This window comes from Hydractinia symbiolongicarpus, chromosome 1 (assembly GCF_029227915.1).
Source record: "Hydractinia symbiolongicarpus strain clone_291-10 chromosome 1, HSymV2.1, whole genome shotgun sequence".
In the NCBI taxonomy this organism is placed as follows: domain Eukaryota; kingdom Metazoa; phylum Cnidaria; class Hydrozoa; order Anthoathecata; family Hydractiniidae; genus Hydractinia; species Hydractinia symbiolongicarpus.
The window spans coordinates 5,228,638-5,253,418 of NC_079875.1; the positions used below are offsets into that span (position 1 = coordinate 5,228,638).

Below are 24,781 nucleotides of genomic sequence, written 5' to 3' on the forward strand. Positions count from 1 at the left end.
AAAAGCGAAAATAGCCGAAAACCAGTTGGCTAAAAGAAAGTTTTCAGATAGGTGGCTACACCCTTTACTTTAGAAAAAAATTTGGCGAAAGTCTAAAGTTTGTTAATTCAAGGAGACAACAGTTTCAACAAACCTGTAATACTTAGCTACGGTTTTTAACTCACAATTAATTTTGTAACAACAAGCTTTATGATGTGTTTTTATTTGAAGTGACATTGAATTTTGTGAATTCCAAGTAAATTAAGTCTATTGTTGCAAGACTATGAAAGTTATTGGTTCGAATCCAATCCATCTTTAAAAGGTGGTAGTTCAAATTAAAGAACAACATGGTGTGCAGTAATTAGTTTCATACTGCAACAAACAATAATCCAAATCAATTCAAAATTTGTGATTCATTCAGTAATACACTTATTCTATCTTTTTGTGTGCAAAATTGCGGTGTAATAGAATAAGCTACATTAATCTCCGGTATTTTAATTATTTTTAATTGCCATTGATCATAAGAACCGCCGTACGCTTTGTTACCCAGTCTTTTGTAACCACATCATCAAGTTCTATCCAAGCCAGTACCGATAAGTAACGATATGGAGGAGATTCTTATTTATCTTTTGCTGCTTTTTTAAAATGGAAACAAATCAGAAATTTAAGCTCTTCGAATTTTTCTACCGTGATTAATCAAAAGTTAAGGCTCTTTACATTGCTTTTTAATGGTTCGACAACGAAGATTTGAACAGCCAGATTTGAATAGTAAAGTTGTTGGGTTTTGACAAGGTTTAAAATGTTCTCCTTAAGACATTTTTGACTTCTAAGGGCTTTGTTTTTACAACATACTCACTATAAAAAACGGACAATATATCGATAATGTAGAATTGATATTATGTCCATATGCACTGGAATGAACGGGCTTCTAAATATTGATATATTGACCATATGTATGAAAAATGGATATATTGATGATTTTTTCGGGAGATCCGAGAATCCATATAATATAGAGACCTGGTGACTATGTCAGGACGGAGCGCATCACTGCTGCGTCTATCCGCTGCACTGCAGGGCGTTCCGCGGTTTACGGACTACTGCATCCTTGTTCCCATCCTCTTCCCTGTTTCAAACAAGGAAATATAACACTAAGATTTATTTATTAACGTCATCATCAGGCATCTACAAACTTGAGAAGCCGCCACTTACACTAGGCTGAGTCTGTAGCCAGGATAGCCAGCTCAACCATCCATAACATTTCATATCATACTTTATGACTAGCCTAGTTATTTAAGCTTTCTTTGATAGAGAAAGAAAAAATTGATCATAAAGGCGGTTTGAAGGGAAAACGCTGGGTCTCCTGGCTAAATTTGTGGCTAGACAGACTCGTTTTTTCACAGAACTGTGCGTTTCTCTGCACGATAGTCGTTTAGGGGACGTAGGTAATGTTTATTTACAGGTAATCAAGATTCTAATATGAAAGTGAAAAACAATAAACTGCGAAAATCTATTTCATGAAATTTAAATTCACTTTTCGAACGTTTTCTTCAATTCAATTCAATCTTGCAAAGTTTCTATGATTAAAGTAGGTAAGATATATTCTATCATCTGAATATATCTTCTTGTTTCATGCAAAAGATCTAGAGTGGATCTCAACAAAGAATTATCCTGCTAGCAAAATGGAAAAGTTGCTCCGTGAAAAACTTGAAAATAACAACAGCAAGAGAAAAGGACAACGACACCTTATTTCATGGGCAGAAGCAATGCATATAAGGACAAACAAGAAACAAAGAAGGCAGATAATAAAAGGAGGATTGAATTACATAGTATGTAAATCTGTGGAGACGTTGATAAAGACTTCATGAAATGTTATAACACCATTGCGGGGACATTGGTGTACCTCGTGTTGAGGAGAAGTCTGGCGAAGACAGTGATTTTGATTTCCCATGGATGGAAAATACAGAGATTGATGGTAAGTAGAATTGTTTTTACATTTCTTGACACTTCATATATCATGATTTTACACTCATTGTGAAAACAGTCGGGTTGAGGTACTGTAGGGTTTAAAAAATAGTGGCGACAACGAAAATCAGTTGTTGAAAAGATGTGAAGAAGAAGTCAGCATACTCAAAAAAGAAATGTCTAGCTACTGGCTTTTTTACAGTATAATTGGAAAATGAGATAGATGTCAATAGCTTCAACTTTTATGCGAATGAGGTATGCTGAATGCTTCTTTTGCCTAATTGTGCTAGTTTATATTTATATTTATTTTTTTTTGGTTTTGTCAAATGTTCAGGATTCTTCTTTATTGTGTGCTTCTCTTATCTTATCTTAACAACAGCTCTTGCAGTTTTAAAACTTAGGATTAGATATGGTTTCTCAAATGCTTTTCTATGACATTTTTTTATATTTCAGTGCTTACCAATGGCGAAAAGGTTAATCCTAAAGGAAGGCATGGACTTCGCGGAAAGGCAACTGTTGGAAGGGTGTCAGGAATTGCTGGTGTTATTACCATTGATCAAAACATATCTGCTATAGATAATGAAGATGATTTGACAAAAAAGTGACAGTGAAAGCGATTTTTCCCTGTCCGGCTCAGACAGTGACCCGGAATAATTTAGCTCTTATCGTCTGTATTTATTATTTGAACTACCATAGCTCTTTTCCGGGATTACATATTTTTTTAAGATTTCGTATCGTATCCGAAATCTTGTTTAAACGGGCTTTTTCCTCCTTCGTTTTCCTTCTTATCCTTCTTACTCATTTCACACAGTATGTTCTATTGTTTGTAATCTCTTTAATAATAGCCGTCGTCTGTCTGTCTGTGTGTCCGCGAAAGCCGTGTCCCGTAACGGAAACACGAATTTTTAAAATGCGCATCAATACCAAATGCGATATATTTCTGTCCACTTTGTTGCAACGGGTTAATTTGAAGGACGGACGACCCCGTGGATTTTTCCACGGGCTAACGACTAGTCTCTATAATAATAGCCGTCGTCTGTCTGTCTCTGCGCGGACCCCCCGCTGAGTTAGAAAATGATGTTGCGGAAACACGAATATCAAATGCGATATGTTTTTATCCACTTTGCTGCGACAGGTAAATATAAAGGACGGGCGACTAATCAACGACTAGTCAATTTATATTATCAACTTGTGTCAAGTCATTAAAGTATGTTTCTGAACTATAAAGGGAATGAAATAAATTGAATTTGTTCCGAAATCTTTTAGCCTGCAAGGACTTTTCATTCTACTTTAATCAAGAAGAGAAAAACTATTAGCTCTATACTATATTTCAACTATTTGTAGAATATATATTTTTCCTTTTTAACAAGTAGTTAATTGCTTCTTAGAATAATACAAGACGTATAATATACGTAAAACTAGCACACCTCATACGTGACACTGTATTATACATATTCATTTGTGGAAATAAATTAAAATCAATCACAATGGGCGAAAAGTGAATGTCTCAAAATATCATTCCCTATGTAATATATTAAAAAGGATGACCACAAGCTTGATCATATTATTTTTGAAGTAATCATAAAAAAACTTCCTATATTAACAAAAAGCAATTCATAAAGAAGTAGCAATCTTCTTGTGAAACATTCTGTGATGCCACGGATGCTAATTGTTTTGACTTTCGTAGTGCATGAGCATATTTTTAGAAAGTAGCTTTTAGTCTGTGAAATACACAAACACTACTAGATTTCATCAAGACTCTACAACTATAAACTACAATCGTTCAATATATATTAACAATTGTTTGACAAAAAACGGATTCTTCTATATTCGAAAGCATAACAGATTAATCCTTAGCGAAGACGGCGTGATACATATTTGCCGAAACTTTGTTCCGGTATACGTTAACAAGTTTTAATGTTGTGAAACAAAAAAAGGTTTCTTTCAACCAAGAGATAATCGGCATATACAAAAGTATTCAGGTCTTAATTCATCGAAACAAGACAAGTAGAGTTCGTATATGTGACAATACCTTAGACACATTTCATTTTCCGGCCAAAATTAAGCGAAACGAGAGAAACATGGAGCGCTTAATTGATAATGGCATAGACAAGTGCCGACTTCGGTGATTTTTGGTCTAAAATTTCGTTTTATATTGTCAAAATTGAACGAAACAAGAGAAACATGGAGCGTTTAACTGATATTATCAGAGACAAGCGCCAAATTCGGTAACTTTTGTTCTGAAATTTTATATTTCGGCCAAAATTGAATGTCAAAAAGTATTATCTAAAAGGTTATGAAAGGCCCAATTCACCAAAACAACTGAACCTGTTATGTATAGATTGCTTCTAGAAACATGACCATTTTCCTGAATTTTTATCAATGGCCTAGCTCACCGAAACAAGTAATTCTATTATGTACGGATTGCTTCTAGAAACAGGATCTTTTTCCTGAATGTTTATCAATGGCTCAATTTACCGAAATAACCGCATCTGTGATATATGGATTGCTTCTAGAAATAGGAGTTTTTTCCTGAATGCTTAACAATGGCCCAATCCACCGAAACAACTGAATCTGAGATGTATGGATTGCTTCTAGAAACAGGAGCTTTTTTCTAAATTTTTATCAAGGGTCTAATTTACGGAAACAACCGTATCTCTTACGTAATACTGATCACTCGCCTTCACTACTGGTATTTGGAACATACATTGCTTGTGATGTATTCTGTTAGACTCAAACAAACTGATCATGTCTCGTTGGGTAAGCGCAGTAAAACACAAGATGTGAAATTGAGAATGAATATTTAGGCGTGTCTGCTAAATTTGTTTCTTTGTCTCTGATATTATGATGACCACTGGCGAATCGGCCATCATGGCTTGTTTATCTACCAACTACAATTGATGTACTGATAAGAATCGTTTTGTGGGAAGATGTCCAGATAATTTTTCGTTTGTATATAGTGCGAGACCATCATGGCGATGGTAGTCACCGTTTTCCCCAGTTCAATTTAACTGAAAAGTTAGAATATTTTTTGAAACTATTTGTATGAAGCTTAACTGCTGTAAGCCCCTGCGCTTCTTAACAGGCTACTACACTCTACTACAAGCTACTACAGGCTACTACACTCTGCTACAGAGAAATACGCTTTACTACAGAGAAATACATTCTACTACGCTCTACTACAGGCTACAACAGTCTACTACAAGCTACTACAGGCTACTACACTCTACTACAGAGAAATACGCTCTACTACGCTCTACTACACGCTACTACACTCTACTACAGAGAAATACGCTTTACTACAGAGAAATACATTCTACTACGCTCTACTACACGCTACTTCACTCTACTACAGAGAAATACGCTTTACTACAGAGAAATACGCTCTACTACAGAGAAATACGCTCTACTACGCTCTACTACGCTCTACTACACGCTACTACACTCTACTACAGAGAAATACGCTTTACTACAGAGAAATACATTCTACTACGCTCTACTACACGCTACTACACTCTACTACAAGCTACTACAGGCTACTACAGATGCTACTACAGGCTACTACGCTCTACTACAAAGAAATACGTTCTACTACGGCCTGCTACAGAAAATAACGTACTGCTACACATCGCTACGAAAAATTACGCTTTGCTACATTGTATTACAAGGAAAGAAAGGGCTTGCTACACTCGACAACAGACATTGATAAGTCTCACTACAATGTGCTTTATGGAGAATAGCACATTATTATCTCTACAAGGCTTGGGAACGTACATAGGTCTAACGCATGTTGAATACTATATTTCCTTCTTTTCAGGAAGTAATACGTGGACGACTTACCATAAATTCACACTGTATCAATATCTATTATATGTAACTATATTGTGGCAATAATATGCTGCAATATTTTCGCAATATGCTGCAAGGCCAATATGTAAATTGTTTCTTTTTTCCCTGTTTAGATTTGGACAAGTTGAAGCCCAAGTTAACCATCGCGTCTTATGATGTCTACGTTGGTTTAGGGTTATATTTAATTTTAGCTATTAGCGCGCTAATGTTGTCCGTTCCGATCCGCTTTCGCTTTTAAATGGAAATTCACCTTGGAAATTAGCCAGTGTCAGAAGTGGACAAATTTTATGAGAAAGTTTAATTAAAGTTCTTATACTTCAAGTCAGTTTTGATTTTCTCCGCAATTTCTTGTATTTATTACTCATGGTCTCAAGATTTGGAAAAAGAAAGTTCGAAAAATTTAAAGAATGCGCGAAAGTGTTAGTGGAGTGGCCTTTTGTGCAGTTGGAAAATACGTTAGCAGATGTCTACTCTAGGAATTTTACGATATATTTTATTGTACGAGATGGTTTTACGAAGTTTTAAAATCTTTTGTTTAAAATTAATTTCTTTTTTCAGTGTCCTTTATTATTCAAGTTATTATGCTGTGTAAAGTTTCTACATTAGACATTGTGATAAAATGAACCGGACATCATCTTTCAAGATTTGCTTTCCCGCGCATTCTCAAACAGAAAGAATAAGGAAATGCTCATAACGTTTTTGAAGTGGAATCAAACCTTCTGACAAAAAATTAATTGTTGTGAGAATTTTTTTAGCCCTGACAAATATCTTTATTTTGGTAAGGGTGTGACATCTTTTTGTTCGATTATGTCCATGCGCATCGTATCTTTAGAGAAAATAATTGTAAATATTGTTTTCTTTTGTTATGTTATTTATAAAAAGAAAGAAAAAAGCAGATCATACAAGCTTTTTTACTTACATCAAGCCAACGCAACGGAAGCCAACGTAAAACGGCCACACCTTGGACTTCAGAAAAGCTCTGTTATTTTTCTCTTTCAAAGAGGGAGGGCTGAACCCCCAGCCCCCTAGTGGCGCCGCCCCTGAAACTAGCGAGCTGAGCGCAAGCAATACCCATTTGACATTTAAGTATGCGTAAAAAATAGCCAACCCCATGTTCCATCTTTGGTCGAAGATTTTAAAGTAAAAAAGATCTGTCAGTTTAATATTGTTCATTTTAGTCATCACCTCTAAAATGCATTTTAAACATCTTTGATTTCCTCAAGCAATTTCTAGAGAAGCGCGGGCAAGTTGATTGCGCGCTAAAAGCAAAAAGTGTTAATGAAAGAAAAGATATACCATAAAGGACACGGTTTTCTTTTTTCCTTAGTTTCTCCTGTTTCTTTTTTGCTGTGAGTAAAAAAGTTGGTAACTGGAAGACAAAAAAGTTTAGAAAAAATGTTTGTACCAAAAGTAATTAAGCTAACTTTCGAAATGTTTTTAGGGAAGCATTGAAATTGTATTGATGTAACTTGCCGGCTAAATTGAGTTAAAAGTTATCTTATGCATCAGTATATTCCATCAAAATTAGCCACACGTTTTCACAATTCGTTGAAAATAATGCTTAAAAGATTTTATCACTATGAAATATAGTCTCAGGGTAAACAAATAATAACTTGCTTTGAAATACAACTTTCAAGTCAAGTTTGCAAAAACATTAACAACAGATATCGCCCTCGCCTGTGTAACGAGGACTTGATCAAGTTCCTTTATTAGCTGCATTATGCTCTTGTTTAGCCGTCAAGTAAGCGCTAGCCGCTTTGCCACAGGCAACAAACTCTGCCGACGAAGACAATGTACTGCTATAAATAACAGTTCACAACGTTCTTCATAATTTAAAGTGGAAAAAGAAAAAGAAAAACATTAAAAATATGGTTTGTTTTGTTTTAATATTACCTTTAAATTTAACGCAGGCAGACAGGGTGGTTTGGGGTTGTTTAAAATAATAACTCGGCAAACGATGTTTATCCGTTAAGTTACGATCGTTCAAAACTTTTTCTATTCATTAAATTTAGAAGTCGGTACGTTCCGAATTAAAATCAAGAATGACATACCTTATCAGAGAAATTACCAAAGGAACAAAATTAACGACTACGAAATTAACACGAAAGAAATTAAAACAAGGAAAACATATATTATTTCTTTTGAAATATTTTTTATAGTGTTTACATATTTTAAACATTAGTTCAAACCATTATTATTCCAAAGTTAAGTTTGGTTCTCACAATAGGGATAACTCAGTTCCGTTTTCTTTTTACAAAATATGATAAAAACACTAAGAATTTTAGGGGCGCTGGCACTTTTTAAAAGATTTCCATCATATTTGGACTTTTTAAAATGTGCTGCCAGCCCCCTTAAAACATTCAGCGATTTTTATAATAATGATGATTCGTATGATGCCGTTCCAACCTTTGAGATGATTGGTCTGAGAGGTAAATCGGCAACGTCGTCTGTTTTAAGCTTGTGTACTTTGACAGTACCATACAGTTTGCCAGGGGCTGAGTCAGTGGGATATAGGCTCGTGGTGGAGAGCGGTCATGCACCAGTGAAAAAGGACGATTCTACGATTCCTTTTAAAACCAAACAACTCGGCAATTATTACAAACTAGTCGTTAACCCGTGGAAGAATCCATGGGGTCGCCTGTCCTTTATATATCGCATTTCATGTTTTCGTAACAGGAAGCGTCTTTAATGGCAGACAGACAGACGACGGCTATTATTAACTAGCCGTTAACCCGTGGAAAAATCCACGGGGTCGCCCGTCCCTTATATATCGCATTTCGTGTTTCGTGTTTCTGTAACAGGACGCGGTTTTCGCGGACAGACAGACAAAATACGGCTATTATTAAAGAGAAGAGAAGAAGGACAGCAGAAGCATTCCTTCACTTCTTACAGAATTTAAATGCTTGTAACCGGATTTTTAACATGTCCACAACAGATTGTGCGTTTTTAACAGCTTTTGTAATTAAGATGCATCGAACCCGTTGATGATAATTTCTGCTTCGTTGCTTAAATAGTGGTAAAGTTGAACGATTCAGGAAGCGTGGACTGGTTTTAAATCTAACAACTTTGAGGAAATCTTCACATCCGCAGGATCAATGCCTCGTTTCAACTGAATTGCCACTTGATTTGAAAACTTTTTATTGTACAAACTTTGTTTTAATAAGAAATAACAAAAATCCAAAATAAACAAAATTTTCGTCGAACAAAATTTTTCGCGGACTAAAATGACGAAAACTTCAGGTGTCCGAAAAATTTTGTCGGACAAAACTTTTGTCCGACAAAGTTTTCGTCCAATTAGGTGAAAACACAGAAAACAGCCCGTCCAGCTAAAAAAATCGCTCAGCAATTTTATTTTGCGGAATAAGTCTGGTGTAGCTACCTGCTTTTGGCATAAGAATTACTAATTAAGAATTTTGTTGTAGCTGGCTAAACTGTATCACACATGCTTTTAGGCTTAATACGCTTTTCAAAAAAACTACATTGCATCTTTGGTTTACAGAACACAGAATACACTCTGTAAAAAGGCTAGGTAACTGTTACCCGCCGTTGAACACCCGGATGAGTGATTAATAAGAGCCGTCAACTGCGCCACATATTCAGGTAAAGCGCTTTAGTAAAGTTATGTAGTATGTAGTAAATCAAATGAAGTGCACACAACTTTATGGTGTGTCCAGTGTAATATGTTTTTTATCAAATAACTTTCCACAACTTAAGCTGAAATAAAAACACAGATTACAATTTGTTGTTACCCCGTCATAGCAAAAACTTTCTGGCAAACCTTTTTTATTTTTCGGATAATGTTCCCGGTGAGTGTTAGCTGACCATTTAGTACGGGTAAATAATGTGACACATCCATACAGATGTAATACCAATTTACCATGTCACACATGAGTATAGGCGTAACACTATTTTTCAAAAGAACTTCATCGCAAATTCGGTTAAAAAAAGTCCAGGAAACCGCTGTTGTTATCATGTTCAGTTAAAAAAATACTCAGCAATTTTATTTTGCACCATAAGTTTTCATAACAGTAATAAAAGTGGTATCTGCCTAACTTCATTTAGCATAAGAATTAAGAATTGTGTTGCAGCCAAACTGCATTTGGCTACTTTCACTTTTTGGTCAGAAGTAGCTAAGGAGCTAGCTAGGTAAACACAACTTTAACATAAAAATAAATAATACTGGCTAGGATATAAAGCTGTTATACTAAACTGAATAGTAATAACTAAGGCTAGCTAGCTAGCTGATTGTAGAATGCTCCTTAAAAATCTTCGTTCCTAGCCAAAAATCAAGAAATTTTTGGGTTTGAGATTTGTACTTAGCTACAAAACGTGAGAATATATTTATCTTAACATGTAAAAATATGTAAAAAAACAAAAATGAAAACCTTTTTGAAGACAAAAACAGATTAACCGTCAATGCCACAGCTTTTAAAATGGCCGTAGCTCAGATTGCTTTATCTTTCCTTCATTGGTAAAAATCTGATTCTGCGGGGTTTTCCCAAAATTTTCTGATAAAAGCCGCGCACAACCATTTTGAATATACAGAATACGGCTATTATTAAAGAGAAGATGGACAACAGAAGTGATAACCATTAAAAGAAATAAACTAACACTAAATACACAAGAGAAATCAGTGTCATTAAGGCTTTTTAACTAACTATACATAGATTTCCATAGATTGTAATGGCAATATAATGTGTGTTACGAGTAAGTTATGTGTGTTTGAGAATGTATTTACAGTCTCTGTGGATAAAGAAGTAAAAAAATTGTTGGAAAAAAACTTCATAAAAGACTGCATGTAATGATTGCATGATCCTTCTCTAAAGTGACCCTGTTCATTTAGGTGCAGTGATGGGTTGTATGAAGAAAAAAGTGCCAGCTTGTATAAGAATCGTGTTTTCAGTGTAAATTTAGCTGATTACTTATACAAGACTAGTTGATAAAGCCCATGTGAAAATCCACTAAGGCAGAAGAACAATGGAAAAATAGGTTGCTTTAGATTTTTTGCCGACGTCAGCAGTGCATATACAAAAAGAAAATTGGTTAAAATTAGTCATTCGTTGTCTGTAAGGTGTGGAGGTTGAAACGTTGACCAAAATAATGTATGGTATCGTATGTTTTTGACAAACGCTTAGGGAGATATAAGGGCTTAAAAATTTTTCTGACGTCAGCAAAGTCCCTACCAAAAGTTCCAAAAAATTTCTTAATTCGTACAGCCGATGCATTCATCGTATAGATCTTGAAATGCAGATCAAGAAAATGTATAGGAACATGGACTTTTGACAAACGGTTGCAGAGATATTGGGGTTTGAAGGTTTTGTGATGACGTCCTCAACCTTTCCATTCCGAAACGGATTCGGGGACCCAGGCTTGGGAAACTTACCCAAATTGGTCCCGGGTGGTCCCTAGTTACTTACGTGGTGAAAAATCACTGACGTCACCACCTCGTTTTCAAGTTATTTGGCGGTTGCAGAGATATTGGGGTTTGAAGGTTTTGTGATGACGTCCTCAACCTTTCCATTCCGAAACGGATTCGGGGACCCAGGCTTGGGAAACTTACCCAAATTGGTCCCGGGTGGTCCCTAGTTACTTACGTGGTAAAAAATCACTGACGTCACCACCTCGTTTTCAAGTTATTTGGCCTCAAAGCTTTAAGTGCACTGTAATGGCTTCATTTATTTAATATAGAATATTAACGTTGAAGTAGTCTTATTGACGTCGCGCCGTAACGTCAGAAAATTTAACATATTAGACATGCATTTTTCAGTTACTTCAAAGAAAATTTCGGTAAGATCAAAGGAAAATGAACATATCCACTTTGCCTGTTATATATATATATATAATGTATATAAGATAAATGTTTATCATTCATTTATTTTTTATGTTAAAAAATAATTATTTGAGGAAACTTATTTTTTTTAGGAAAATCTTTGTAAAACATTCACATAACTATTTAAGTAATTTTGTTTAGATAAATGCTGTAATGCCAAAAGGAAAATACTGGGTTAGGCAGCCAATGGTAAGTTTTTATTAAATTTGATTTGAGATTTGAAATTTGATTTGAGGTTTAATTTGAAAAAAAATATAAAAGTAATGTTGTGTAGTGGGTTGCACGTACTATTACTTTCAGTTAAAAAGTCCAAAAATCAACGTGATAGAATATAATTAATTGGATATAACAATTTAATTGCTATGTTGTGCTTTTTTTATGGTTTATAGAGAACAGACAAAAGATATTGCCGACAGAAACGATGGTGAAAGCATTAGAGAACAAAGAATCTTTACAACAAGTGAAGGTTAGTCCGAACATATTAACTGTTTTCATGTTAGAGAAATGCTCGAATGTTCGTTGTTATCAATCTCAAGAAACCCTTTCGTATTAACGAATAAGATTTGTTCCATTTTTATTTATCTTATCTTTAGTGAAGAAACTCAAAGTCGCGATAACCTAGATTCACAGCAAGCATGACGAATTCATGGTGGTTCAGTTAAATTTAAAATATAAAATTATTGATAGATAGACAATTGTCAACCAGGCCTTAACTTTTGCAATCTTAAAGTTAAAGTCCAATTGACAAGTAAAAATTAGGGCCTAAAAATATTTTTCCGTTCGACTTCCTTTTGAATATTTTTCATTTTGTGTCGTAGTGTAAAACGTTTGAAATATTTTTTTGCATATTGGGAAAAGCTGCCAAAAGGGAACAAATCCATAGTTCAGCTTGTTTTGATTAACCACAAAAAAAGCTTAGGGATGAATTTCCCGTATTTAAAAGCAATCCATACACATTGTTTCAGTAAATTCGGTCTTTGAAAAAAACACGTTTGGGGAGATAATTTACCCGCATTAAGAAGCAATCCATACAAGCAATCCATGATATTCAGTTCTTTTAGTAAATTCGGTCTTTAGAAAAAACATTTACGGAGATAATTTACCGGTATTAAGAAGCAATCCATACATATAAAATTCAGTTGTTTTAGTAAATTCGATTTTTGAAATATATATATATATATATATGAACACAAATTGTAGCTATAGGAATAACCAACAAGATAGATGACTACATCAAGAATTAAGTAAAAAGATTTTATTATTTAAAATTTTCGTCAGTTCATCGACTGACTTCTTCAGTATCGCTTACAATACAGTATTAACAATTAAAATATCTTATATAGTGATAAAAATAAATTATATACAATTAAATACACAAGGGTTTAAAACTGGTTTCCATCACCATCATCCTACTATCAACTTAACACACGGTTTCTACAACTTGCATTTTTCTGTTCTTTTAGTTCTATTCCAGTCATGAGAACCATTAAGTCCCTGATGTTGTGTGACGAGTGTCCCTATCCAGAATTTTTCTTTATCTAATAGCAAACTATCAATTTGCCTGTTTGTTAAATTCTCTCCATTGTTCACAACATCAACTATAATAAACCCAATATTTTGCACGGAGGCATTAGGGCATTCATCAATAAAATGTTTCACAACTTTGCAAGATGGTATCTTCTTTTTAATGTGGGATTTGTAATTCGAAAGTCGAGGCTTCCAAGCAATGTAAAAATATATAAAAAAACAAGGACAGACTTAGCAACGTCAACGTTACGCAACTTTCAAAATGGCCGTAATAACACTGCTCTCTGCTTTACACATCCCTTTGTCGTGGCTGCAAAATCTCGGATTGGTTTTTCAAAAAAAATCAGGCGTTGCAATTGAATGCTACACGCGGGAGAATAAAACAAAGTCGGTAAATATATATCGCATTTGGTATTTTGTGCAGATATAAGAATTTCGTGATTAATTAACAGGACGCGCTTTTCGCGGACAAACAGGCAAAATACCGCTATTAATAAAAAGACTAACGATATCATACGTCTATTGGTTTTTCGGTCAGTTGCTCATAAAGTTGATCTTGTTAACTCACCATATGATTTTTTAACAATAGCCAATAATAATTACATTATTTAGAACTATTTTCAGCTTTTGTACTCTGATCCTAACTTCAATGGAATATCAAATCTACGGAGACTCTTTAAATGAGATAAATTTTATACTTATGCCTTTTTGGAACATCTTTGTTCCATGTAAATAGAAGTTTTGACTTTTAATTTGGAATTCTTCCATCTTTTTCCTAATGATACGTTATATTACTGACATGCCTTCTACAGAATTTCAGCCTAAGAGCCTTTGCCGAAAAAAAGTTATGACCTGTCAAATTTTAACTACAAACAATGGAATAATTTCATCGTAAACGGCTCTAAACTTTAATGTGATATAGCTTCTCTACGGCAGCAGCTTCTTCAGTCGGACAAAAATCATTGGAACATTTAAATTTTTATGCATCTAAGAATTCATTTGGTTTAAGAACTAATCAAGCTATACTATTGAAATACTGCACCGAAAAAAAGAAATAAAAAACACACGTAATGTCTTTGGATTGATTGGCCTGCTTTAGCGCTTTTGATGCGTCATTTTCAGGGAGGACACTTGTTTCTACTGCTGCACGGATAAGTACATAACAGTAGAGCCTGGTAAATTTATAGTATAATGCCTTGCCTCAGATTTGCATTTTTTAGGACTTGTGATATGTAATTTCGCGGGGGTATTAGTCCAAAATATCTTTTCTATTGGCTATCGGTGGGCATAGAACACCACCGCCTGTTCAATATATTGTACAAAAACGCCTCTTTGTTTAGCCTGCAATAGGGCCGTTATTATGTCTTGTTGCAAAAGGATATTTGAGCGAAATATCGTTTCTGTTTGTGTATGGATGTGTATCCAACCTCAACCTTTGTCTACTTTATAAAAACAGCTTTCCGTAAATGGCAGTTATGCGAAATATTCTGGAATATTACGTTGGTTATGGCCATCGACAGAAAGAATATGTAGTTTTTATGAAGCGACAGACATTATTATGAAGGTATTATGCAGTATTATGCGTTATTACGTTGGTATGGCCATCGACAGAAAATTTATGTACTTTTTATGAATTATGAAGGTATTATGCAGTATTATGCAGTATTATGCGATATTACGTTAATATGGCCATCGACAGAAAATTTATGTGTTTTTTATGAATTATGAAGGTATTATGCAGTATTATGCGATATTACGTTGTTATGGCCATCGACAGAAAATTTAAGTACTTTTTTTGAATTATAAAGGTATTATGCAGTATTATGCAGTATTATGCGATATTACGTTGTTATGGCCATCGACAGAAAATTTAAGTACTTTTTTTGAATTATAAAGGTATTATGCAGTATTATGCAGTATTATGCGATATTACGTTGGTATGGCCATCGACAGAAAATTTAAGTACTTTTTTTGAATTATAAAGGTATTATGCAGTATTATGCAGTATTATGCGATATTACGTTGTTATGGCCATCGACAGAAAATTTAAGTACTTTTTTTGAATTATAAAGGTATTATGCAGTATTATGCAGTATTATGCGATATTACGTTGGTATGGCCATCGACAGAAAATTTATGTGTTTTTTATGAATTATGAAGGTATTATGCAGTATTATGCGATATTACGTTGTTATGGCCATCGACAGAAAATTTAAGTACTTTTTTTGAATTATAAAGGTATTATGCAGTATTATGCAGTATTATGCGATATTACGTTGTTATGGCCATCGACAGAAAATTTAAGTACTTTTTTTGAATTATAAAGGTATTATGCAGTATTATGCAGTATTATGCGATATTACGTTGGTATGGCCATCGACAGAAAATTTATGTGTTTTTTATGAATTATGAAGGTATTATGCAGTATTATGCGATATTACGTTGTTATGGCCATCGACAGAAAATTTATGTACTTTTTTTGAATTATAAAGGTATTATGCAGTATTATGCAGTATTATGCGATATTACGTTGGTATGGCCATCGACAGAAAATTTATGTGTTTTTTATGAATTATGAAGGTATTATGCAGTATTATGCGATATTACGTTGTTATGGCCATCGACAGAAAATTTAAGTACTTTTTTTGAATTATGAAGGTATTATGCAGTATTATGCGATATTACGTTGTTATGGCCATCGACAGAAAATTTATGTACTTTTTTTGAATTATAAAGGTATTATGCAGTATTATGCAGTATTATGCGATATTACGTTGGTTATGGATTATTGACAGAAAAAATATGTATTTTTTATGTAACGACAGAGAGTATTATGAAGGTATTATGCAGTATTATGCGATATTACGTTGGTATGGCCATCGACAGAAAATTTATGTGTTTTTTATGAATTATGAAGGTATTATGCAGTATTATGCGATATTACGTTGTTATGGCCATCGACAGAAAATTTAAGTACTTTTTTTGAATTATAAAGGTATTATGCAGTATTATGCGATATTACGTTGGTATGGCCATCGACAGAAAATTTATGTGTTTTTTATGAATTATGAAGGTATTATGCAGTATTATGCGATATTACGTTGTTATGGCCATCGACAGAAAATTTATGTACTTTTTTGAATTATAAAGGTATTATGCAGTATTATGCAGTATTATGCGATATTACGTTGGTATGGCCATCGACAGAAAATTTATGTGTTTTTTATGAATTATGAAGGTATTATGCAGTATTATGCAGTATTATGCGATATTACGTTGGTATGGCCATCGACAGAAAATTTATGTATTTTTTATGTATTATGAAGGTATTATGCAGTATTATGCAGTATTATGCGATATTACGTTGGTATGGCCATCGACAGAAAAAATATGTATTTTTTATGTAACGACAGAGAGTATTATGAAGGTATTATGCAGTATTATGCGATATTACGTTGGTATGGCCATCGACAGAAAATTTATGTATTTTTTATGAATTATGAAGGTATTATGCAGTATTATGCAGTATTATGCGATATTACGTTGGTATGGCCATCGACAGAAAAAATATGTATTTTTTATGTAACGACAGAGAGTATTATGAAGGTATTATGCAGTATTATGCGATATTACGTTGGTATGGCCATCGACAGAAAATTTATGTATTTTTTTTGAATTATGAAGGTATTATGCAGTATTATGCAGTATTATGCGATATTACGTTGGTATGGCCATCGACAGAAAATTTATGTATTTTTTATGAATTATAAAGGTATTATGCAGTATTATGCAGTATTATGCGATATTACGTTGGTTATGGATTATTGACAGAAAAAATATGTATTTGTTATATAGAGAGGATGTCGGATAATGCGGTTTCATTTGTCGGGTCCATTTGGTTGGAGAAGTATGACTGAACGTCTGTCGGACTTTTAATATCGATAAAGTATGAAGGGTACTAGTTATGTTGTACGTCGTGTGTCGGGACCACTTAGCCCGGTGCTAAATGAAGTCGTTCCCCTCGAACGTCTCCCAAGAAGAAAATATGAGATCAAAGTTAACGTAAGCAAGAAGCCTCAAGGCTTGAAGATTTCCGCCTTGTCAAGAGAAACTTTCCACAGAGCAAAACGTCCAATGGTCGACCCAAGGCTGAGATTTCCAATTTAAAAACAGGATAAATGATTGAATAATTGCGCAAAACTATGTGACTTAACCGCTTTTTGAGGCTTTTTGACTATTCCATTTCTTGAGTAGTTTTAGTTGTAAAAACAATGATTTGAGTCTGGGGTTTTGAGTCTAAGGCTCATGTTCTTATAACATTGTTCTTATATAAAAAAGGGGTTAAAGTAACCTGGTCTGAAAAGTATTAAATATGGGCGACAAATAACGCAATTTAGATATACTTCAATTCAATTACACCTGAATAAATAACAAAAATATACAGATTTACACACAGTTATAAAAAGTATAAAAACTTGGGATCTACCTAGAAAGTTCTAAAAATTTTCATGATACAAATTCTGTAAAATCATAGAAGAATCATAGACGTCTAGTTTCCCTTAAAAATAATGTGAAGTAAATACTATTAACCAAAATAAGACTATAATAAATTATATAAATATATATTAGTTTTAGTGATTCATTTTTCACAAATTAATGTTTGCAGTTTACTCTGTCAACATTTTTTTGGAAATGCTGATAATGGCTGTGTTAGATTATGGCTGACCTAAAAAAGAAAGAAAAATACTAAAAAAACATATATGAAGAACTCAAAATAATCTTAGCACATTAATGTGATATTGTTCTGTGCCCTATATATTTAAAGATGACAGGTATAAATGCAAGATAAAATAAAATATTTCACCATTTTATGAAGTTTTGATAAAAAAATCAGGTGATACTGTGAAACGCCAAGTATTTGTGATGTCTGTCTTTCCAAAAAGAATACCTGCGTGTTCAAAGACAAATTTTGGAAGTTTTATAAATATTTAATTTTTTTGAAAGTTCCTAAACTTGCCTAAAAGCATCCCTAAAATGTTATATTCAACAGTGGCCAAGAATACCATATTTACTCTAGTCTATTATTACTTCACCACTGGATTAGTGTTTTAACCTACAAATAAAGGTGGGTTTAGCAGGAATCCTATATTGCAGGATATATAGGCCGGATATGTTGAATTATTTTTGGGTAAAAAACCTGAGTGTAGTATTGTTTTTAGCAAAACTTAGGAATTTTTTAACAAAGTTTGGAAATATGAAGCATAAGAAGTATAAACACCTACCTCAAATCTTTTCCAGGCTATAAGCAATACCTTTATAACTTTTTTTTTTCAATTTCAATATGCATTCAAACTTGTTGTAAGAGCCTAAACTTGCCAAGGGTACAAATTATTTGCACAATAAATTTTCCTGAAACTTATTTTTGTGGGTGAGTGGCACACAAAAATGCTTCAATTTGCAAAATATATGCGAAATGTGCAATATTAATTTTTGGGTGACTAAAGTTCAATTATTTCAGCAGAGGCAAAATCAGTATTTTGTCTAACATAGTATTCAGAAGTTAGGGCATTTACAAATGAGCAACATGGAACCCAATAACTTAGATCCTAAAGAAATCAAAGTATGAAGAAATAAAACAAATTTTAATTGTTGCGGCTAGCTGAAATGGAAAATTTTGCGGAATAATTTTTCAGAACCGATGTTTGACTGATTTCTAAAATTTCTGTGGAACATTTTTACAGATTTTGCCCAAATTTCTGCAAAAAAAAGTTCCACAAAAATTTCTTCCACAGATAGTGTATGCTAATTTTGAAAATATTTTTTACAATCCATGGCAAAAAAAGGCAGGATTACTTGAAAAACAGGGAAATTGGATAATAGAGAAAATATGTACAGTATACTTGATGCTTTTTTAAAGCTACATTCACATGTTTTTGTGCACATCAGGGAGAATTTTTATTCATAATCTCATTTATGTAAGTTACGACACACTTACATACAACTTAAGCTCGTATGTCAGGTTTTTTTATGGAGCAAAATGTTTTGCTTGTAACACAATGTAACACAATGTAGTCCATAGGCCAAAATATATAAGAAAAAATGTTCGATTTAGGATTCAAATTTATAAAAATGTTTTTTGAATATTTGTGTACAAAACAATATAGCAATTAATAAAGGACATGTTATCTTAGTACAAAAGTACACAGCCCTTTTCATAAAGTTCATAAAGAATATTATCAGAAAAATGCACTGTAGATTTGCCTGTCAAAGTTTGTAATTCTGATCTGCTGCTGATGCTGCATTATAACGATAGTCATGTTAAATATAAGAAAACACTTATTTTACGTTTTTTATGTGAAACTTTATATGCAATACAGTCTGTAGCTAGTTAGCTACATGACATGCAAATGTAGCTTAAATCGGTCAAACTTTCCTGAAAACTACTGCACCTTTTAGGCTATTAATCATCAGTTTTGGTTCCCAAACTGTTAAGTCAGGTAATGGGTTTGATCCCTAACTACATATAAGGAAGGCCATTTTATAGTTGGACAGAAATGCTAACGAAATGCGTAGCTTAAGTAAGAGCTTTAAACACTCTGAAGAATCGCAAATGTAAGTCACTTTAACATAGCTAAGTAACAAACTAGCTAAAACATACAGCTTTTTTTACCTGAGAAGTCTCATTGACCAAACATCCTGTTTTGCAAAACATTGATTTGGAGTTTCAAACATATCAAGAGGAACGGTAACCGATTGTTTTGGGCAAGAAACTTTGGCCTGTGGGACCTGAAACTCGAAGAACTTCGAGACAAAGCATCACAGGAAGCCACGATATCAGGTTCTGACAATCTGAGACCCTATTGGCTAAAAAATCAAATAACGCATTTCTATTGGCTTTTAAGAAATTAAACAACTTCCAGGCCCAGGGTAAAATACTTTATTCTGGACACCGCGCATCCAGGCTATAGGTGGTCCCTATCTCTCTATCTTCCAAGGCGTTTTTAAAGATTCCGCCTTACGCGGCGGAAATCAATAAACTGGCAAGGCATTTTAGGCCTGGTAGTGCTGCAATCGACGTTGTTCGCAAAGCCATTCGAAACAAGAATTGGAAGTCAGCTTGGTTGATTCTTGAAAAGCGAAAACACAGTTGGTTTGTCATCAATCATGTATTTTAGAGGAAAAAGCTGGTAGTGAATACTACTCAGGAGTCTGCTATCGAATTACACCAAGATTAATGGCTTCACAATCGTTTGTATATCTTGAAGCAGAAAGAAAATCAGAGTGCACACTAAAATAGAATAGACTTTAGTCAGGGAGTAATTTTTTCCCAAAGGAGTACTTATTTCCTAGAAAATAATTACTCCCAGGACTACTTTTTTCCTGGGAAATAAGCACTGGGGAGTTCTTATTTCCCCGAAAAAAAGTACTAGGGAATACATTTCAGGGGAGTGCCTTTTTTCAGTGTTACCACTCCTTCAATTTTATTATATATGCTAATCAAAGTCTTTCTTTGTGATCAACATTTTGTTCAGGATGATAAAATTAAGTTAGTTACTTCATAGATTCGGCATCATTTACTGGTTCTCTAATACACGTTTCTTGAACTACAAGATAGATAAAACAGTTTATATTGTATTTATTAAACGATAGTTCTTTTGTTTAAGTTTGTAGAAATCAGAATTCTTTTCTTAAGATTTACTTGTGAAAAGGTTGTAAAAACCAGGTTTTGAAAAAGAAAGAAAACGTTCGATTTAAATCAATTTTTCAAATGCATGTACAAAAAGAAAACAAAACATTCGAATATCCATATATAGAATTTTTTTAAACATTTTTTGATCCAAAGTTTATTCTTCGTCAGAAGAAGAGTTTATCATACGAATTCGACGCCATTTTGCTTGTTGCCTGTTGTTACGATAAATGTTGATTATAAAACCGCAGTGGATTTAAAATTGTCAACATTCCTTGCTGTTTTTCTGGCGGGGAGGTGGGAGTTTCTGAATTTTCTGTAAGTTGATTTTTGAGTTTGTATGTAGCTAGCTATGTTGCCAATTCACTGGTGAAGTTATTTGCTTACATTTATAGTAATCATTTTGTTTGCTTGTGTTTTAAAGTTATACCGTGCAGTATAAAGCCTGTAGTAAAGGCTTTTTTGCCAATCAGCGCAGTGGATTTCTCGTACAAACCGGTTGAAAATAGTTATGAGTTAATAATTGCACTATGCAAGGATAGTAGTAAACCACTTCCATATAAACTTCCAAGGGTAGTAGTAAACCACTTCCTATTACTTCATGCTAACTGACGAGCAAGAATGCACGAACTAGCGATGCAAGGATTATGCAGGACTGGCGATCTCCTGTGTGGATTTTTTCACAGGAAAATGACTAGTAGTAAAAAAATCATAGGACTTACTATGGAAGTAAAAAATGTATAGATTAGACAAAAATAAAAAAAATTGATTTCTATCTCCTTTGAGAAATTTATAAAGAAAAACGACTGAGGCAGGAGGATATAGAAACAGAAGGAGAAACATCATTTAAACTTCTATTTTACTAGAACTACAAACAATAAACGTTTAATATAAAATTAAGGAGTATTTGTGCTTTATGCTGTGCTTTATGCTGTGCTTTATGCTGTGATTTCTCTTTATTTGTCGTAACAGCAAGCTAGTTTTTAGCAGTATTCTCGAAGTTCTTCGTTTCTGTACTGACTGGGTTTGAATTTTTGTTATATCTTGTCACTTTCCTGACTTCCAAAATTTACAAAACACGAGTTTTTCTGCAAAAAAATATTGTTTGGTTGGGTATTCTATGGACTAGAGAAATAAAACTTAAGTAATAAATACACTGGTTCGTGTTAAACAACTCTTGAAAATTCCTGTGCGCCATTTTACACACAAACTTTATATGTAGCTAGCTATACCACTTTTCCAATCACTTTTATCACAGAGTTCACAATTTCTTATCTTCGAGTGCAGCATAATCTGATCATAGGAATCACATTTTTGGCTTGTTATATCAATTTGCGATCCTTAAATAGCTACATAGCAATAGTTTTTGTATTTGTTGGAATATTAAAACCATGACTAGGTTTTATAATATTTTAAAAATCCAAATACGCCTCAGGATTAAATCACATGGCTACCTTCCTTCCAAAATAAACTTCTGTAAAAATATCTAATTACATATATTTTGTAGTGATAAGATGTGGTTTCACACACTATTATGTCCTGTTAGATTTTTCATTTATAGTAATTATTCAAAAAAAAGTTTGAATGCCCCTCGCCATCCAATTAATAATATCTGACGAAATCCTGAAGTTCCACGTATAAAACTTCACAAGAGAATGCACGAAGCACTACTAAATCACTCGTATTACAACCACTTTAAAGCATCTGCTATTTTTTTTTTATTAATAAACAGACAACACTTTCAAGACTCAGACGAGCAAGACAAGCATATGATTATATTATTTATGATATGTTTATGATTCTTATGTTTATGATTAAATAGATTTTAATAGCTATCTATCCCTAAAAACTATGGTTAAAAATAATGAAGTAAAAATGCCTGCAGTGCATGTGTACAACACAAACAGTTGACTGTCCTGACTGACTGCAAGCGTTCTAGAGTTTCCACTTAGATCATTTTATTTGGGATTCAGGATAAGGTAGGCTCTTTTTAGAGGCAAACTTAAGAGAATTGGTCAGATTATTTAAAGAGATTATTAAACTTTGGCTATATACTAACGAACTTCTTTTTAAATTATGTCATGCTTAAAAAGTATGCAAGGTCGTTTATCATGCGCTCCTGGAACACTTTCCTGTCCTGAGAACTTGTGTAAACAGAATTTACTATTCGGAGCAGCTTATCACAACATGCCGCCTACCTTTACAACTTATTCCTTTATTTTTATAGAAAACAACAAAGACGATTTATGCGCTGCATTAACACAGAAGTCAAAATACATTACAAATCCTTGGAACTGTCATGGATTTCTCGCGTGTGTTAATGGCCGTTCACGTGGTAACATGCAATGCGCGCTCAAATACCTTGTTTACAACCCGTATACAGAACGTTGCGAATACCCGAGTCAGTACAAGTGTCGACAGATATAATTTACTTCATAACTATAATGCCTTTTAAATACAAAATATTGTTTTGTTTCATTATTTTTAATTTGGATATCTGTTGAGCCAGTAGCACTTAATCATAAGTTTTTTTTTCTTCCTTCACAACTATGTATCTAAAATGAATAAGGTATCAACATTAAACGTGTCGCATAAGAGTAATCTAAGGATAATCTTACCCGGGAACTAACAAAATTAAAGATGTTAACCTGCTCTAATTTTTACTAATCTTCGTAAAAAAATGGTAAAGTTAAATTTTAAATGTTACATTTATTATAATTTCTCTGCCTGTATAGCATCTATTCAACAACTTAGTACCACTTTTTGAAGTAGTATTTTTTGTATTTGCTTGCCTTTCCACACATTACCAGGTTATTTGAAGTTTATGATTTATATAAGGAGAGCAATCACCTGAACGAAAAAGGTTTACATACATTTACATTTGACATCGATGCGCAGTAATCGCAACAAGCACAATAACTTTCTAATATTTTATCATTCAACGACGTTGTCCATAGTGTGAAAACCCGTCTACTCTCATATTGTCTTTGAACACACCTTCCTGGAACCTTTTTCAGAGGTAGAATATTTAATGATGGATCATTTCCTTACGAATCTTATGTCAATAACGTGATTTTTAAAAGTTTGGTAATGCTCAATGGTAATATTCAATTGAATTATCTTTTCTTTTATTCAAAAGTTAAACTAAACAACAACGCCCCTTTAGTCTTACGTTATTTTAATGGCTTTTTTGTCTCATAAGAGGCTTTTGTGTGGATGTGTATGTGAATAAAAAGGCAAAGGATCGCGGAAACTGATTTGTTTTATGTCTGTTTTTCAAGAAAGTACGAAAGTACTATGAAATGAATACGATATTTTGCGATTGTTGCTTGTGAAATATTTCTTTCAATTTATTCATAAACAAAATACACGACTCTCACATGTGACACTATATTGAGTCAGTCAATTACAATTTGAGAAGTTATATATTGCAAATGGCATTGTTCAAATGTCATTGGTCACATGCCACTGTTCACGGGTCATTGGGTCACGTGTCATTGTTCACGTGGTCCTGTTCACGTCTCATTGGTAAGGTCTCAAATCTTTTTCCTTCTGTTATTTGCTAAGAGTCAAAATCTTAAACGATATTAGTTTTTACTGACGCCAGGATGGCCCACTCTAGACGACTTTAATCGATGGTTATTTTTAACGTCTACTTCAAACACTTATGTCTGGAGAATTAACAACTTGGCATAAAGAATATATTCGCATGTGTAAAAGAGTCGTAACAACAATTCGACATCAATATTCTGTGAAAACAGGAATACACTTAGAGGGAACAGCAATGTGGTTTGTTCATCATTTTTGTATCCGCCCAGTATCGTCCATTTTATAATAAATTTATAACACATAAATAACATATAAAGTATTGACTAAGAAACCTAAATGAAGCTCGTAAAAAAACGAAATAATAGTAAATTGTGCGGAAGTATCAAATTATAATTACA

General features: G+C 33.5%; 1 protein-coding gene and 1 long non-coding RNA gene across 2 annotated transcripts in view; both read left to right on the plus strand.

Moving 5' to 3' along the window:
- The window catches only part of LOC130633180 (uncharacterized), a 63,754-nt gene extending 39,970 nt beyond the window's left edge, over window positions 1-23,784 (plus strand). The window contains exon 3 of the mRNA XM_057444533.1: window positions 23,062-23,784. Coding sequence (XP_057300516.1) covers window positions 23,062-23,261 — 200 coding nt within the window. The 3' untranslated portion in view covers window positions 23,262-23,784. The remainder of the gene's footprint in view (window positions 1-23,061) is intronic.
- Window positions 8,299-13,574, plus strand: LOC130633196 (uncharacterized). The gene is made up of 2 exons (XR_008982131.1): window positions 8,299-10,588; window positions 11,762-13,574. It is a non-coding gene; the product is annotated as an uncharacterized LOC130633196 (long non-coding RNA).
- Window positions 23,785-24,781: the final 997 nt, after the last annotated feature.